Below are 19,504 nucleotides of genomic sequence, written 5' to 3' on the forward strand. Positions count from 1 at the left end.
ACTGTTGTCTGATGGATACTAAATAAAACCCACCAGCATGGGGCTATATAGAAAAGCAATTTATTCCGTTATAAGCACTTACACAGTTAGTCATGGAGAGTTAATAGGCCTGATGGTGAGACAGGTTAGCCAAAATGGAGATGGCGTCAAACTATAGTGGTCAAAGACTAACCCTACAAAAGCAACGTTTATCAAGGATTAATTTAATCTTAGAAACAAATACAAACTAGCAATCCACTCTTTCTCAACATGACAGTGCACCAGTGGTACAACTGCCAGGTAAAAACGTACATCTTTACAACTTGGTGGTCCCAAGTTTAAAAAAGAAAAAAAGATTAAAAAAAAAAAAAGAAAGAAAGAAAAAAAAAAAAAAGAAGTAAAAACCACACACAACAAAAAACAGACTCTGTTCAGCTATCCAGCCACAACTGAAGCCACCAATGGAGGCTTTGCTGAATTAAGCCCCCCAGTTAAGATTTAGAAAACACCCATGGTTTGGGCTAATAGCATTGTTGGTGGGACCTATTGAAGTTGGACAGCTGAACAAAGTCTGTGTCCCAAACCAATGTTAAATCCATCTCAGGCTTCAGAGGAAAACAAGGAGAGTCTAAAATCACAAGTGCAGACATATCTAGGATCCTTGTCCTTCTGGATCCACACTTCCTTCAGGGTCTTCATCATTATAAATGTTCTCTGCCTGCCAAAAAATAAAATAAAATAAAAAAAATAAATAAAGAGAGGAGGGTATTTAGCATTAAGACAAATTATTTCTTTAAGATATATTTCTATAAAGTATTATGCCAAGGTACCGGATAACATTTCAAGCAGGGTCAGACATTTCTAACTTAACAACTACTGTTGAATAAAAACAGCAACATGCAACCAGTGTGAATCTAAGTTAGTGCGGCGTGCTCAATAAAAACAAGGACAGGCCATGGCCTCCTGTAGAGGGCACTTTCACTAAGTATAGGTGATCATCATCCCAAACCCTCTAAATAGAGAAATTATTGTTAATTGCTAAAATAAAACCCAGAAAGTCTCTACGAAATACACAGGGAAGTGATGATTGTGAGCACAGAATTTCTTTTTGGGATGATAGAATTTTGTAAAAATTTTTGTGATGTGTGACTCTAGGAGTATAAAACTCACTGAATGGTAAAATTTAAGTAACTCTGAACAAGGCCTATGTCCAAATCTCAATTTATAAATGTTTTGAAAAAACCGCTTTCACATAAACTAACCCCTATCTCCACAAGGTGACAAAACAGATTAATCTTAAATCCCCAAACCACTAACCTCTGGGCAAAATTTATTGTTGCTAGCAGCCACTATCTGTAACTTTGGTGGTGGTAGTGGGTGGTGGTGGTGGTGGGTGGTGGGTGGTATTTCATGTCAATACTCATCAGTAGACTTGACAGATACCACCTCAGAGGGTCACTGCAAGCTCCAATCTACAGAATTATCGTGCCATTTCTATTCACCATTGCTATAAAGTTTGGGAGTTTTGCAAGGAACTTCTTTGCTTGATTTGAAAACTTGCTACAATTACACAGAAACAAGAGATTTTGACATTTACCTTTGTGCACGTACAAGCCCCCCTTGTATCAGCTTCCCCATGAACTAGGAATACAGGGCCACCATACACACCCTGTTTATTATTGGGTTTATTACAGTGGATGTAACCAAGGGACCAAGTGGAAGAGATTAATACAACAGGGAGCAGGCACAGACTATTTATTCATACTACTCTCCAAGCAAGTCAATGTGAACACCAAAATCTGGAAGCTCAAACTTCCCCTTTCCCACTGGGAAGGCTGAGAGTGCCAAATGTTTATCAGCAATTCTGTTGACTAGCCCAACTGTGAGGCTATCTAGGGTGCCACCAAAATTGCCTTTACTCAGAGATGACCCACAAGGGACATTATAAACAGGATAAAATGAGCTGGAAATTCCAATGCTTTCTTAGCAGTTCTATGCCAAAAGTCAGACAAAGCCTAAGCATGTACTGCGTATTACACGGATATAACCCACAATGGAGGCAGTGTGCCTGGATCTAGTTCACTCTCTTAACCTCTTCTCTTTTTCTGAGACAGGGTTTCCTCTCTGTGTAACCCTGGCTGCCTTTAAACCCAGAGATGCCTCTCAAATGCCTCTGTTTCCCAAGTGCCACTGGGACTAATGGCGTGCGCCACCATTCCTGGCCTTTCCTGGCTTTTTTTTGGAGTTAGGGTCTCTACATAGGCCCAGCTGTCTTGGAATTCAGTATGTAGAACACCAGCTGGTTTTGAACCACAGAGATACCCGAGTCCTGAGATTAAAGCTGTGCTTGGCCCCACAATATATTCACAACTACCACTGCGTATAATTTTAGACAGGTGCATGACAAGGAATAAAACTGTTTTAAAATACAATATACCAAAGTTGGAGAAATGTCTCAGTGTTAAGAGTGCTTGTTGCTCTTCTAAAGGACCAGAGTTCAGCTCCTAGCACTCAGGTCAAACAGCTCACAACTACCTGTAACTCCAACTCCAAGGTATCAGACTCGTCCTATTGCCTCCTCTGACACTAGCACGCAGTGGCCTGTTTGCATATGCCCACATACACACTCTCTAAAGTAAATCTTTAAAAAATAGTCATGAGTAATGCAAAAATTATAGGACATAAAACCAGTTTGTAGTAATCAAAAATAACTAATGTACATTTAAAATTTATTAATTTCTGTGCTTCTTTTCCAGGAATATTCTTACTATACAAGTGATGAATGTAAGACTTTTACTAAAGGTATGATGTAATGTTTGTGAAAAGCCTTATGTTTAATTTCTCATTCATAATTCAAATGCCAAGTGACACAATCTTTGTAATATCATTCATAAACTAAGTTGGCTTGCTCTATGTAATAAAAATGGCTATGCTATGAAATCTTTACACTAATCTTACATTTTAAGGTAAAATTTAACTTATAGCTATGACATTTATACATAAAGATCTGCTGCCTGTCTACTGGTGCTTTCTTCTTTCGAAAAACCAGGCTTAGATTTAGGCAGTGGTGATGTGTGCCTTTAATCCCAGTACTCGGGAGGCAGAGACAAGAAGATCTCTGAGTTCAAAGCCAGCCTGATCTACAATGTGAATTCTAGGATGGAAGATGGCTACACAGAGAAACCCTGTCTTGAAATAAAACAAGTTCTCACTAAAACCAACAATCATTATCTAAAAACCAAGCTGTTGACATAATCAAAGGTTAGCTATGTGTCTGAGAAGGGTAATGCTGTCAGTTAAGACTGCTTACTCCTATGGGAAAAATAATCAGAATTTAAAACAGATAGGCATTACAAATTAAAAAAACAAAACAAAAAACCCCAACACTTTGTGTGTCTTTACACCGTTCGCATGCTACTAAATTAGGAGTGTTTCTGCTACGCTGCTTTCCAAGGACTGTTTCCTTCAATATGTAATACGCTTATCCTTACACAGGGAGGGAGTGACTCAACTGAAGGACCTAACAGGAGCAGTTAAATTTTAAATTTTCTTTTGAGATTTTTAAGCAACAAAGACAGTCCAAAGGGTCCATGGAAAACAAACAAAATAAGCCCAATTGATTTTCCTGCTGCTTCAGACAAACCCCAGATTGAAGATATTATACTTGCCAAAATGATGAAAACTGAGCACCCAGAAATGAACTGCTCCTTAGCCAGGTTCTAAGAAACAGACCCGCACCCACCTCGAACAGTCAAGAATAACGTCCTATCTTCTAAAGGAAGGACAGGCCTAGAGCTCTAATGATGGCTACCCTCAAACACTAGCAGAGTTCAAAATGGCCTAATAAACTCACACTCAAGCAATTCCAGGTAATGATCAGGTACATTCTGGATGGCTGACAGGACAAACATGTAACAGGGTTGTCTTTTTTTGGATAATGTAGGGCCCTTTATAAATCAGGCTGACTAAGTAACCAATGATAAAGAGAATGCCCAAAGCCAAAGGAAATTTGTTGTCAATCTCAGTCTTGAGGAAGTGAATTAAAACATATGGGGTCCAAAAAGAAAACCCCACTTAAATGAAAAAATCTACAGCTTTCTTTTCTCGCTTAAATGTTAACATTCAAATATCTAGAACAAGTCTAAACTTAATAGCCTGTGCAAAGCTCATGGCGGAACCTCAGAACGATGGCTCTTCTGATGTTTACTAAATTTTGGCTCAGTGGTAGAGTGTTTATCATGCACAAGACCCTGAGTTCTATAACTTGGGGGACGCAGAGGCAGGTGAATTCAAGGCCAGGCTAGTCCAGAGTGAGTTCCAGGATGGCCAGAGCTACACAGTAAGGCCCCCCCCCCCCCCAATAAAAAGGAAGAAAGAGAAAAAAACCAAACCAACAAACAAAAAACCCCCTAGAGGCAGGTGGATTGCTATGAATTAAATCCAGGAGTCAGTGGTAAAGAGTACTTGTTCTTGCAAAGAACCCAGGTTCAGTTCTAAGCACCCACATGGTACCTCACTATCATTAATATCTGCATCTGCAGGCCAAGGGGAATCTGATGCCCTCCTTTTGGCCTCCAGAGGCACTGCATGCACATGGTACACATAAATAAATGCAGGAAAAATACTCACACATGTAAATAAATCCCAAACACAACCTTTTAGGTCTCTATTGTCTGAAGACTATCTTAAAAAGGCCGCCACATCACGAACTGCTAAACGATTTTAAAATTCTCTTTAAAGAAGAATGTCTCAACTTCTTAAAAAAACAAACAAACGAACAAACAAACAAACAAAAACAACACTCTAATGTCAGGCAAAACTACAGGAAATATTTTTAAATCTAATATGATGATTTAACTAGACCCAGAGGTGAAGAGCTTTAAAGTCTCTAAGTATAGCTACACTGAATAAAACAAAGAGAAGATTAATTTTTATTTAGTTAAGCTAAAAATAACCAGTGGCACGATCGGATAAAGAAAAGTTGAGCCAGGTAGCAGTGGCGCTACACATCACCAAATCCCAGAACTCTGGAAGCAGAGGCTGGTGGATCCAGCCTGGTCTACAAAGTGAGTTCTAGGACAGCCAGGGCTATACAGAGAAACCCTGTCCTGAAAAACCAAACCAAAAAACACTGAAAAGAGGCAGAATTCAAAATGACACATATGGGGTTGGGGATTTAGCTCAGTGGTAGAGCGCTTGCCTAGCAAGTGCAAGGCCCTGGGTTCGGTCCCCAGCTCTGGAAAAAAAAACCAAAAAACAAAAAAAACACAAAAAACAAAATGACACATATGAGAGTTTGACCAGACAGGACTACATGAGACCTTGCCTCAAAACAAAAACATTAAGGAAAAAAAAAAAAAAAAAGACACAAAAATACTGAAGTCAGATCCAAAGAAAACTGAACACAGACGGCAGCTGTGTCTACAAAGCGTGTGTCTATCTCTACCATCATTCAGTTACATACATAGGTAAGGAAGGAATTACGTCTCCCATCTAGCTTTGTATAAACAAACAGCCACTTACCATCTGCCACACTTGCATGATATTGTCTTCTGATACAGAACAAATTACCCAAGGTTCATTGGGATTCCAGGAGAAGTCAGATATCTTGGCAGTGTGACCACCATGAATAAACTGGAAGAAGGACCAAAACAAAGATATTAAATATAGACATATTTCACTATTTAAAAAGCTTTAAGATCCCCAAGTGCCTGACTTGTGTGACATACCAACAACTCTGGTGGGCCATCCTCTGCATCTTCTGGGGACTGTTCTTCTCCAATTTTACTTAAAAAGAAAGAAAAGAAAAAAAAAGAAAAAAGAAAAAAGAAAAACATCATTACACTCAGTATCTGTGTTTGAACAATGTAAAGAGAGTGATTTTGCTAAGCTTGGCGGCACTCAGGAAGCAGAGGCAGGAGAGTTGCTTGAGTTTGGCCTATCGAGGGAACTTGAGGACAGCCGTCCACAGAACACCCCCATCCAAATCACTTCAGGATAGAGTAATTAACATAAAACTCACCTTAGATCCCAGACATTCAGCCGACGATCAGTGCCACTGGAAGCTAAGATAGTCTCATTGTGAGGTGACCATTGAACCTATACCCGAGAGTGAAGAAAAACCTCATTAATAAAAGGATATGGTTAAACCTGACAGATACTTCTCACTCATGTGAGAATAACTCATCACTAAAGACAGGATATTAGCTTCTGCTCCATTTTACAGTGCTCCACGGTTTGGCTCAATAGGGCCTCAGAGCATACGGCTCAAATTGGCTTCAAAATTGTGTGCCTCTTGCCTTAACCACACACACTGAAACAGAAACACCCTTGAAACCTTATTTTCCTCCTCTTCTTGACAAATTATTTATACCTAATCTGCCTTTTAGTCAAAAGAAGTTCAATTCTGAAATGTAAACTAAAATATTGACAGGTGACATAAATCTATTATTTTCTCAACTGCTCGTTGTGTCACATAATACAAGATAGGCTCCTTCTACCTTTCTCCTCAAAGATTCCTTACAATCACGTTAGCTGTAAGATACAAACAACAATCACGAATTCTGTTCCTATTTATTGAGAAAATGCTGGCTCATGGCACAAGAAAGGTATTATTGACTAACGGGTTAGGGAAGAATGTATTCTTTCAAGCAACATCACCACCACGAGGAGTCAAGGACAAAATATGTTCAACACTTAGTCTATTTAGATAAGAATGACCTTGTATTTCATTCTCTTGCCTCTTCTTCCTGCCTCCTGGGATTATTAGCAGTCTTCATGAACGTAGGGTCTCTTATAAGATAGCTCAAGATGAACTCAGGAGTTGTAAGCTACCCCTGTGTTGGACTAGAGTCATGTACTGTAATGCCTGCCCCTTCATTATAAAATTCAAGCTTGAGAGAGAAGGCTGCTAAGTAGTCCACACACTGCCTTAAGAGCATGTGTTTTAAAGCAGACAATTGTCTGAGCCAGAGGGACCAGCCTATTAAAAAAGGGGGCACACAGGACTCCAGCAATGGCTAAAATAGTAAAAAAGGTGGGGCTGGAGATATGGGTCAGAGTACTGGCCAATTTTCTCGAAGACCAGGGTTCAATTCCTAGAATGCACAGTAGCTCGAAATCACCTGTAACTGGTCTCTGAGGTGCACAAAACACATGTGTAGGCAAAACACCTCCACACATATGCACATGCACATACCTTAGTTTTTAGAAACAGGGTTTTTCTTTTTCTGTGCAATAAACCTGGCAGCCCCAGAACTCAGAAATCCACTTGCCTTTGCCTCCCAAGTGCTGGGATAAAGGTGTGAATCATGACCACACAGAACAAAATAATTTTAAAAATCAGAAAAGAGACAGCTGTGGTGGTGCACTCCTTTAATCCCACCATTTAACAGGCAGACCTCTGGGTTCAAGACCAGCCTAGTCTATAAAATAAGTTCCAGATGGTCAGGAATATGCAGAAAAATCCTATCTCTAACCCCCAGTTCCCCAAGTACTGGGATTATAAGCAGGTACCCAAAAATCCAGCACTAGTTTCTTAATATCCCAAGAAACCAGCATAGGTATAAAAATATTTTTCTTCGGGCTGGAGAGATGGCTGAGCAGTTAAGAGCACCCGACTACTCCTCTAGAGGTCCTGAGTTCAATTCCCAGCAACCACATGGTGGCTCACAACCAACTGTAAAGAGATCCGATGCCCTCTTCTGGTGTATCTGAGGACAGCTACAGTGTACTCATATATAATAAATGAATAAATCTTTAAAAAAAATTTTTTTTCTTCTTTAGAACTGTTTCAAGCTCTAAAGTTCTACTAACCTGAGCAGATTTTCTGTATGATAAAGGGAGATGAAAGAAAGGAAAGGGAAGTGATGGGGTAAGCACACTGATTTCTCTTACTTGGAATATTTCATCCTTATGTGATTCAAAGGAATGCAACTTGAGTTTCAGATTTCTCAGATCCCACAAGGCAACAGTCTATGTACAAAAAGAAAAATAAATCAGTACTAATTTATTAAATAAGAGCACCCTAGGGTTCGGTCCCCAGCTCTGAAAAATAGAAAAAAGAAAGAAAAAAAAAAGAGCGCCCTAGAGATAACAAGATGGTTTATGGGTAAGGGTAAGGGTGCTTGCTGACAAGCCTGACAAAATGAGTGATTCCAGAACCCAAGCAGCGGGCAGGAGGAGGACAGACTCTGGAGAGCTGTCCTTTGGGCTCCACAGGTGTCATGGCACATGCGCCTCCTCCACCCCTGCCAATCAAATAGATGAATGTAACTGTGAGATCTCCAGACTCCAGCCAGTGCCTCACTCACTGAGGCATCCTGCCAATCTAATAATAAGCTCTTTTTAAAAATTACAAAGGGGGCTGGAGAGATGGCTCAGTGGTTAAGAGCACTGACTGCTCTTCCAGAGGTCCTGAGTTCAATTCCCAGCAACCACATGGTGGCTCACAACCATCTGTAATGGGATCCGATGCCCTCTTCTGGTGTGTCTGAAGACAGCTACAGTGTACTTATATATAATAAATGAATAAATCTTTAAAAAAAAATTACAAAAGAACAGAAAACCTTTAACTAAAATAAAACATTAACTCAGCACCTACTTGGTGGCTCACAAACATTTGTAAAATTAAATCTCAAGAGATCTGACCTCAACAGGTACCAGGCGCTGTGCTTAAAACACACATCTGTGAAAACACCCATACCCATAAAATTTAAAACCTCAAGTTAACAAGGCAAACCTACCTTGTCAGCTGATCCTGTGGCAAGAATGAACTCACTATAAGGATTGAAAGATAAGCAATTCACTTCAGCTGTGTGAGCATCAACCGAGTGGCTTGGCTTGGAAGTATTGTTTGAACGAGTATCCCAACTTAATTAACAAAAAAAGAGAACAGAAAAAGAAACTTGACATGGTGACTAACACAAAACTGTGAAAACATATGCATTAAAAATAAACAATGGGCTCCACTTACATCATGAGTTTCTGGTCATCAGCAACTGACCCGAACAGAGACTCGTGGAGCAGATGCCAGGAAACGTCCTCCACTACTGCTGTGTGCCCTGTAAAGATGGTCTTTGCATCCACCACTTTTCCTTCTTTGGGAACTGCACTGATGTCCCACAGGCAGATGGTCTTAAATGTAAAATTAACCATTATATAAAAGATTCTCACTTCCCCGCATATCCCAAAAAAGAAACCAATTGGTAACAATCCCAGATTTGCTTCAAAACCACAAGGATACGCACATGGTCATCTGAAGCACTAAGTAAGTGCCCGCTGAGATTTGGATTCCAAGAAAGCCCATAACCTTCCTTCTGATGCCCACGGAGACGCAAGTCTGGGTTGCATTCTCCAGAAGGGTCTGCAAAATAATACATCAAGAGTATACAATCCATTGTCTTTCTGGGTTTATTAAGCAAAATAATGTCACAAACATATCAGTATACAAAATACAGGCCCATTACCAGATATATAACGCTCAAGTTAGACATCATGATTTTCTTCTGCACAAAAGCATTATTTCACTTGAAAAGTGTAAAATACTCACACATATAAATAAAAATCTGTATCTGAATAAAAAGAGGAGGTACCTGGTTTAGAAGGGTGCTTTGTGTAGTCAAAAACAAGAACATCACTGGATGGAGTCTTCGTTGCAATGATGCAAGGGTTCTGAGGCATGTACCTGGCCCTGTTTACTTCTCCTTCATGGTTGATCTTGATTTCTATTTCAATTTTCCCACTGACAGAACCAAAACCTCCAAATTCTGTAAATATATATAGAAATACAAAGTACTTAAGCAACCAAGTCTCATATTTAGAAGACTGAACCTAGACATTTACAGAACCGAAGAACTTTCATACATTTCTAATTATAGATAGATTAGTAGTAAATACATTATTAATTGAAATTATGACAGCATGTCAAGTCAGGTGTAGGTGTGGTAATGGATACTTTTAATCCTACCACTTAGGAGGCAGAGGCAGGTGGATCCGAGTTAGATGCGAGCCTAGTCCACAGAGAAAAGTTCCAGGATAACACAGAGAAACCATGTTTTGGAAAACCAAACCAACCCCCCCCCCCAAAAAAAAAAAAAAAGTTCTGTCACTAACACCACTATTCAAATGTTACTTTATGGGCTGGAGAGATGGCTCAGCAGTGAAGAGCACTGACTGCTCTTCCAGAGGTTCTGAGTTCAATTCCTAGCAACCACATGGTGGCTCACAACCATCTGTAATGGGATCTGATGCCCTCTTCTGCTGTGTCTGAAGACAGCTACAGTGTACTCACATGTATAAAACAAACAAATAAGAAAAAAAGAAATAGAGGAAGAAACAACAAGTGTTACTTTACTTACTTATCCACTGGTTGACTGTCAGGGTCTCATTTATTTAGTATAGGCCCACCTTACCCTCCAACAACTATGTAGCCAAGGATGACCTGAACTTCCACTTCTGGTGTTGGGATTATAGACAAACATCTCTATTACCAGCAAAGTATTACTAACTAAAGGACAAAAATTGTTCTCAGAGAGCAAAGATGTAAATAGTAAGTAACACTGTTGGCCTATTGGGTAATCTTCAGTCTCAAAATATACATTCATTTATTGTGAGACAAGGTTTCACTGTAGCCCTGGCTAGGCTAAAACCTGCTATATAGATCAGACTGGCCTGAACACACAGTGATCCAACTACCTCCGCCTCCCCAAGTACTGACAGACTCAAGCCACCACATTTATCCATTTTCCCCTGTAGTGCACATACCATGCAACACATCGTTTGAGCGCTAGACTAGCCAGCAAGCCAGGGGAACACAGTGATACCCTGTCCTTGAAAAGACTCTAGGGCTGGAGAGAGAGTTTAGAGGTTAAGAGCACTGACTGCTTTTCCAGAGGTCCTGAGTTCAATTCCCAGCAACTATATGGTGGCTCACAACCATTTATAATGGGGTCCGATGCCCTCTTCTGGTGTGCCTGAAGACAGCTACAGTGTACTCATGTACATAAATAAATAAATCTTTAAAGAAAAAACTGCAGTGTAAGCACATGGTAGCAGTAAGCACACAGCTACACACAACTCCGACCTTCTAACAGTCTTACAGGAGAAAACCAACACTTGGCAGAACCCACAGGAAAAGGGACAATCAAGTCATATAATGCATGATCTCAGTTTGGGGCATATATTTAAAATACAGTAGTAAGTAGAAGCTCAGAGAATCTAAACTGAGATTATTTTGTTTTGAAGACAGTGTCTGCCCAGCCCAGCTTGTTTCACACTCAAGAGCCTCCTGCCTTCCAAGTTCTGAGATTACAAGGCATGTGCTACTACCATATGCAGCTCTCAAACTGAGCTTTAACAGGTTAGGACGTGTCTCTTTTGCAGACTGAACCTAAGGCCACACATTTGCTAGACAAACATATTACTACTGAGCCATTAACACCCCCCAACCCAAGCCACACCTACTTAAAATTAGAGATTGCCACTATAAAGTAGATAAGTGAAAGGGCCATTCAAAATAGGAAAGGTCTAAAATAATAACTAAAAACTCACTGAAAGTAAAAAATTCTTCCAAGTTAAAAAAAAAAAAAAAAAAAACCACTCTCAAAGGCAAAATACCATTAAAACTAACCCAAACACAACAGAAACAAACAGATCTGTGTATACCAGGAGAAGCACTCTTCAAATCACAATGAAAACACTCTAGTGGGCTGGCGATGTGACTCACTGGTGAAGAGCAAGAGCTGCTTTTCAAGAGGAACCAGGCTTTGGTATTCAGCACCCACATGGTAGCCCATAAACCTCCTGTAGCTTCAGTTCCAAGGGGTCTGACACCTGGTGCTGGCCTCCATAGACACCAGGCACCTATACAGCACACTGACACACATGCTGAGAAAACACCCATATACATTAATACTAACGATAAAAGCAACTCTTTTTAAAAAGAGAGGGAAGTGAAGATTAATTTGATTATCACAACACAAGTTCCTAGCAAGCCTTGACTACTTCTAATACCAAGTCACCTTTCTAGGCCACAAATTTAGTGGAATCTCAAAGAATATGTTTTAACAGCACAAACCAAACAATAAAGCCATTATCACAATCAATGAATTTTTATAATGAAGTTCATCTTTCAGATAGGAAATTACTTACCTAATAATCTCTCAAAACACTTTCTTTTTGTGTCTGTGGTGCTAGGAATAGAGTCCAGGGTCCTATAGATCCAAGACTAGTAAATTCCACCACTGAGATACAACCCAGCACCCAAAGATGTAGACATTTAGACATAACTGTACCCATTGCTTGAAGTCACCACTCCCCCACACCTTTTAAATACCAAGTCTATTCTCTGATCTGTGAAGCACTACTTTAATGGGGAAGGAAAAACGAAGTGTGTAACACTGGGGTATTTGATAAAATAAAGTATCCACAGCTGTTATTCACATTACTGCTTTTTTGTCACTGTTTTTGGAAAGAGAAGCCCTTTTGGGATGTTCACTAGGGGTCTCAATGTGCAGACTACAACTGCCTTTAATGTATGACAATTTTCCCCTTCTGGCACTGTGGCACACCGACATACAAAACAAAACTGTAGTCAAAGAAAAGAGCTCAGTGGTAGAGAGCATGCTGACCACCAATTCCCCACAGCAAGAAAAACATTCAGGGGAACAGGACTAAATTCTAATCAAACACACCAGCAAAAAAAACAGACCAAAGATTTTTCAGTTGAAGTACAAAAAAAATTATTTTGAGCTCTTCAAACAGGATTGTATTTCAAAGAATGACAAAAAAGCTGGAGGACATTACAGGAAAAGTTAATAATTTATAACTGTATAGTTACACAGCCTCGGAGGACAGAGATGGCTTGGTGGGCAAGAAGTTTGCTATATAGCAAAGATGAAGATCTAGGTTTGAACCCCCTTAGCAACCCACATCTGTGAACTAATTTCTGTCTTTGGGTCAGTGTCTCCCCTGCTGACCAAACTGTATCCCCCTTAATGAAGATACAACCCACACACCATTACTTCCTCCATCCCGAAGTCTCACCTCCTTTTTCACTGTCATAATGGGATGCATCAAACTGAGCATCGTCATTAGGGAGCTGGACACTGGCTATCACAAGGTGGTTTTGTTCATCTGATGTGTGTGTTCCCAGGACAAGCCGATGAATGCTGAAATCTTTCCCTTCAGGCCTGTAATAACAATTCACCACTATTCAAATTGGTAACCCAGGAAACCAGTCAGTAATATACATATAACAAAACAACAAAACAAACCCAAATGATTCAATCTTGAGATAGTAAAAACTACTTCCTACTTAAACACAACAAAACCCTCCTATGTGCAAGCACACATGCATGTGGATACCAGAAGACAATTCAGATACCACTCTTTTTTTTTTTTAAGATTTTTTTATTTATTATGTATACAGTGTTCTGCCTGCATATATTCCTGTAACCCAGAAGAAGGTGCCAAGACCACATCACAGATGATTGTGAGCCACCATGTGGTTGCTGGGAATTGAACTCAGGACCTCTGCAAGAGCAGTCGGTGCTCTTAACCACAGAGCCATCTCTCCAGCCCCACCACTCTTTTTTTTAAGTACCTCTCAAGATGCTATTTATCTCTTTTAAGACAAGACTTGCTTTATTGACCTGGAGCTCACCAATTAGGTTAGCCTGGCTGGTGAGACTGAGGGATCCTCCTGTTACCTATCTCCTTGGTTCTCAGACTTTTTCTCACTTTTAAAAAAAGTGGAACTAAAACCATAGTTTAGCAGTTAATAGTGGTTGTTGCTCTTCTTATAGGACTTGAGTTCAGTTCCCAACTCCCATGTCAAGAAACAACCACTTCAAAGTCTAGCTCCAGGAGATCCTGAGTGCACACACACAATCCCCTCCCCACGATGGAATAAAATAAATGACAACTGTTGAGGATCAGTTCTTCCTTCCACCCCATGGGTTCAGGTGATCAAACTTAAGTTGTCAAGCTTGTCAGTAGGCACCTCTACCCACTGACTCTACTTGGCAGTCTATTTCCTAGCTCTAGTGGCCCTCTATTTAGGCTAAAGCACAAATACAGCACTCGATTTTTACTTACCTTGGCCAAAAAATTTAGAATTACTCGAAGGAAACTTACTTTTCTCCCAGTTTATTGAAATAAAAAAGTGAATAACTACACACCCTTTATAATGGGTAAAAAGAAAACATGTTAGATATGCCAATATATTTTTGTTTACCAAGAGCTCTAAGAGATGAAAGAGACAGAAAGAAAGGAGAAACTACAGTGTAAAACCCAATGAGAGGGATTGGGGATTTAGCTCAGTGGTAGAGCGCTTGCCTAGCAAGCACAAGGCCCTGGGTTCGGTCCCCAGCTCCGAAAAAAAAGAAAAAAGAAAAAACCAATGAGAGGGGTTGGGGGTTTAGCTCAGTGGTAGAACGCTTGCCTAGCAAGCACAAGGCCCTGGGTTCGGTCCTCAGCTCCGGGGGAAAAAAAAAACAAAACAAAACAAAACAAAACAAAACAAAACAAAAAAAAAAAAAAAAAAAAAAAACCCAACGACAGAGCTTTGTGCCTGGTCATGTGCAAGAGTTCTTGTATTCCACAAAAGAAAAAGAACATTAGGCAGGCAGAGGTGCATGCCTTTAAACCCAGCACTCAGGGGGCAGAGGCAGATAGATCTCTGAATTCCAGAGGAATCCAAATAACCAAAAAAGAACATTAAATAAACTGTCCAAACATTTACTGTGCTCCTGATTAATAAGTACACTGCTCCAAACACTTTGGAATTAGTTTTGTTTCCACTACAGTTCTCCCTAACCCTACAGTTGTCTCTTACCGACCATCCTTTCTGTGTGTACAGATCTATGTGTGCGATCACACATATGGAGGCTAGAATGTGACAATGGGCCTCTGGCTTATCTTTTTCCTCCAGATAGACTGAAGACATAATAACTCTCCTCAACCTAGAGTCTCCCAGGTCTGCTAGTTTAGTTTATTCTAGTGATCCTGTTTGCCTCCTGGAATTACTAGTGTGCTGCTATTTATACCAATGTTGGGATTTGAATTGTGATCCTCAAACTTCTACAATTGCTTTATCTACTGGCCCACAACCCCAAACTTTATTTATTCACTTAAACATTCTACCACTGAGCAACATGCACTCCTACTGAAAACACAGATGATTACACATAACTCCCTGGGGCTGGAGAGATTGCTCAGCAGTTAAGAAAACTGGCTGCTCTTCCTTCCAGAGAACCATCATTCCATTCCCAATACCCACATGGAGGTAATCCAGACCCAGCGGACCCACAATGCCACCTTCTGGAAACCCACATATGGGGTATACACTTACACACAGACAAAATATGCACATGCCTTAAATTCAAAACAAAATAAAAAACAAGACAGGTACTCTTCTTAGAGAGCCAGGACCAAGAATTGGGGAGATGACTCTCAGTGGTCGAGCCGCTGTTGTTCTCGAAGAGGACACAGGTTGAGTCTCCAGCATCCACATGCTGGCTCACAAGGATCTGATACCCTCTTCTAGCCTACCCAGGTCCCAGGAACACAGTACAAGGTACAGGAACAAACTGATATACTGACATGCATGTAGACAAAAACAAAAGAGAAAACCAACTCAAAACTTGCTGTTATCAGAATGGCTTGTAGGCAACCCTGTGGAGACATTTTCTGGGATTAATGATTTATGTAGGACCTAGCCCATCATGGGCAGTGCCATCCCTGGGCAGATGACTCTGAGTTATGTAAGAAGCAAACTGAACAAGACAGAGGCCATGTTCATCCATGGCCTGTTTCAGTTCCAACTTCCAGGTTCCACCCTGACCTTCCATGACAGATTATAAACTGTAAACTGAAACAGAACTCTTTTCTCCCCAAGTTGCTTTTTTTTTGTTTTGTTTTGTTTTTTTGTTTTTTTATTCTTTTTTTCGGAGCTGGGGACCGAACCCAGGGCCTTGCGCTTGCTAGGCAAGCGCTCTACCACTGAGCTAAATCCCCAACCCCCAAGTTGCTTTTGTTCGTGGTTTTTATCACAGCAAGAGAAAGCAAACTAAGACAACACTAACACATACATAAAAATAAAAGCTGTTTAAAAAAATAACGAAGTAATTAGTCAGTGACACAAATACTAGGCGGTATACACCACATGAAAGGAACACAAACCCCTGGAAGGCAACAGCTGAGGAATACAGTCCAGCAGTAGTGTGTGAAACTGGCATGCATGAGGGCCCATCCAATTCAGGAAAAGCAAATTAATACATTATGGGCTGGGCTAGATTTAAACTCAATACTTTGGAGAATTATTCCAATTTGAAATGAAAATATTTGAAATTTGAGGAATTTAAGCAATACAGCTGAGATAACAGAGCAAAGTCCAATTCTAATTTTGGAAGTGGAAAAGTCAAATGAGAAACCTAGAAAGAGAATTAAAATCTCTGTCCAATTTCTTCAATGTCAGCTTAAGGCAGTCTAGATTTTATACTGTAGGCAACAAGGAATATTAAGTTTCAAAAAAGAGACGTAGCTTGATACCATTTGTGTTCGCCTGTAAAAAGTTAATCTATGGGGGTTGAGGATTTAGCTCAGTGGTTGGGTTCGGTCCCCAGCTGGGGGGTGGGGTGGGGGAGTTAATCTACATTGTAGAGCAGAGTTTCTGAAATCATTGTCCTAGACCAACAGTACCAGTACCATGGATAAAGATTAAGGAACGCAAATTCTCAGTTCTATAGAATCAGAAGCCTTAGAGAGTAGGAGACACAAAGGTTACAATACCTACAGCTGACTTGCACATTACAATTTGAAACCCTTTGGATGGGAAAGATGCTGTACCAATAGGATTAAATGAAAGTTCACAATTGTTGTCAAAGGGATTACGTAAACTACCTAGGAAATCCCGAAAGCCAACTACTTTAAGCATATCGAGGAAGAGAAGCCAGTAAGACACTCTAGACACTCTAATGGAGACACTACAAGGGTCCAAGAAACAGGATGAACTTCAGTTTGGGTCTCAAGATATCAACAGTAGGAATTTCTCTAAATTTGAGAGGCAAAGATGCAGTCAGTCTGTTCCCTCCCTTTTTGTTTTTAAAAAGTGTGTGTGGGAGCGGGAGGAGACCTATAATGAACTATCATGTAATAGCTAAAAATTTGGGAGTCATAGTTCCAACGCACACTTTGGAGAGGACAGTTGTATTATGTAACCCAGGCTGGCCTGAAACTTGGCTAGTCTTGAACTCCTGATCTTCCTGCTCTGCCTCTTATGTGCTGGAATTACAAGTGTGTAGACCACAGACCCTCTCAACACTGACAGTAGGGTCAACAACCACTGAGAACAGACAGGCAACTCTACTAAGCTTGAGTTCCCAACTAGCTTTTAATCTAACACATGCCCAATCCCACAGACTGGAGAGACCACAGTCCAGCAGAAAGAGCACTGCCTGTTCTTTCGGAAGCCAGGAATCCGGTCCCAACACTTCTGTGGCAGCTCCCGACCTATAACGCCCATTCCATGGAGCTCCAGCCCTCTTCTGACTTCTGCTGGCACTGTACTCACATCAGACACACACACAGGCCATTCGAGATGGTTGCATGGATTTGTTCAACATCCTTCAGATAAAGGTCTCCATTTCCCTCTACACTGCTGCAAAAGTAGCAGCCTCATTCTTAAGTTACTAGTAAAACACACAGCAACTTTCCATTCCGCACGAAGTAGAGACGGATTGTAGAGGCACTGCCTTTCTTACCAGGCACAAGGTTCAATTCCCAGCCTTCAAACCAAAACAGCGCTTCACTCCCAATTTCTACCACCTGCTGAACCCAATCAGTCTCATAACCCAATTCTGTGCCCATCTTAGCTCTGAATTTCAGACGTTCACTCCTGACAAGTTTACATTAGTAATCAGCCACATTCACCATGTTTGTATTGCCACTTGCTTCTGCAAGCCAGTTCTCGTATTTCATGGTGACAGACATTCCCCTTGGTTAGAACATTCTGTGTATGCAGGTTCACTGGAGGGTCTCATCCCCCCCCCCGCCCCATCCCCCACAACCCAACCTTCTGTGCTGTCTTCGATCAAAGTTCTTGCCAGTAGGTGCTCAATCACTAAACAGTACAACCCCCAGCCCTCTTGGCCTTACCTATCTACTTACTGAAAACCTCACACATTACTGCTGAAAACACCTGCCCCCCACTTCAGCTAGGCAGATACGAGATTTATCTTACTATTTAAGAACCTGGCTATCATAAATGTCGAGAAATCACACGTTTGGTTGAATAAACAACCCAGAATACCTTCTGGAAACTGTCAAGCTTTATATTACATGACCAACCCCAGTTATAAGGATGGCTATTCAACTCACTGCCGAGGGAAAAACAAAAACACAACAACAACAACAACAACAAAAATGCATGTTTTCTCTTGCAGGATAAATTACAAAATAATCTTATGCTCTCGACCTTAGTTTTTAGTCGAGGAAAATAAATACGACCCATAGGCTCTGATTATGCCCCCCTACCCCTAGAGTGACAGGAGGAAAAAAAGAAAACAAAGATATCAACTACCAAAGTAATATTCAAGATATTCTCGTCACCTGGTCACATCTGGAAGCCACTGGGCAGTTAGGCTGGGCCACTCCAGGGCATGGGTCATCACCAAATCATAAAGAAATGGGGTGTTCTTCTTCCATATCTTGTACTCCTCGTTGATCACACGTTCTTCCACCGCGTCGTCAAAGGCCGCTAAAACGTTTTTAAAAAACAAGTTAAGTTAGCAAACACAAACGGAAAGCGAACAAACCTCTCCAAAGCCACCGGCGCGGCGCCCGGGTTCTGACAACGAAATGGAGATTCGTCTTAATCTCCTAGGTCGCAGGCACTAATGCCGTTCTCGGCCGCCACGGGCCGGAAGTCCTAGGGCCACCCAGCCGGACACTCCGTTACTCCTTTGGGGCGATGCTGTCCAACCTCGAAGCACGGTGGCGCGCGCCAAGTCCACGAAACCCAGGAGGAGGCCTGCGCATCGAGCCCGGGGCTGGGGAGCGACGCCCCGAGTCCCGACAGGCAGAGGGGTTGGCAGGGAGCGTCGTACTCGCCTAGGCCCGAGACCTGGCGTCGCCGGGCATCCGCTCCGGAGGAGCCGGCGCGCCGTTAGCCCGCCCGGCTGGGAGCTCATTCCTCAGGCCGGAGTTACTGGGACTAGGCTCGCCAGAGTCGGGCCTTCTCTCCGTCTTAGGCCGCGTAACAGGCCACGACACAGCCCCGAAACCCAGCACCCTCCCGAGCCGGCCTCGGCACACTCACCTTCCTTGTCAGCCATGGCGGCAGGAGAGCCGGGAGGGGTTGGGGGATCCCGGGGTCGTGCGTTGCAGGAGGGGCGGGGAGGCTACGAGCGCTCGCTCCGCGCGCGCGGCCTCTATTGTTTCCTGCGGCCCGTGCGTGGGGGGCCGGCTCGCGTGCCTTCGCGCCAACACTGGCCAATGAGGAAGCGCGGGTCGGAGGGGTGGGCGG

General features: G+C 41.7%; 1 protein-coding gene across 2 annotated transcripts; it reads right to left on the reverse strand.

Annotated features, from left to right (window-relative positions):
* Positions 1-43: 43 nt before the first annotated feature.
* Positions 44-19,419, reverse strand: Rbbp4 (RB binding protein 4, chromatin remodeling factor). Of its 2 annotated transcripts, XR_015619666.1 has the most exons (13): positions 19,298-19,419; positions 18,589-18,736; positions 13,024-13,169; positions 9,573-9,746; positions 9,228-9,343; positions 8,954-9,114; positions 8,724-8,850; positions 7,876-7,953; positions 6,002-6,078; positions 5,709-5,766; positions 5,503-5,613; positions 1,297-1,539; positions 45-697 (listed from the first exon to the last, which is right to left on the reverse strand). XR_015619666.1 is itself a non-coding variant. In NM_001107912.2 (12 exon segments), coding segments are annotated over 12 exon segments (1,278 nt in total). In that variant the 5' UTR covers positions 19,314-19,320; the 3' UTR covers positions 44-631.
* Positions 19,420-19,504: the final 85 nt, after the last annotated feature.

This window comes from Rattus norvegicus, chromosome 5 (assembly GCF_021556685.1).
Source record: "Rattus norvegicus strain SHRSP/BbbUtx chromosome 5, alternate assembly SHRSP_T2T, whole genome shotgun sequence".
Classification (NCBI taxonomy): Eukaryota; Metazoa; Chordata; class Mammalia; order Rodentia; family Muridae; genus Rattus; species Rattus norvegicus.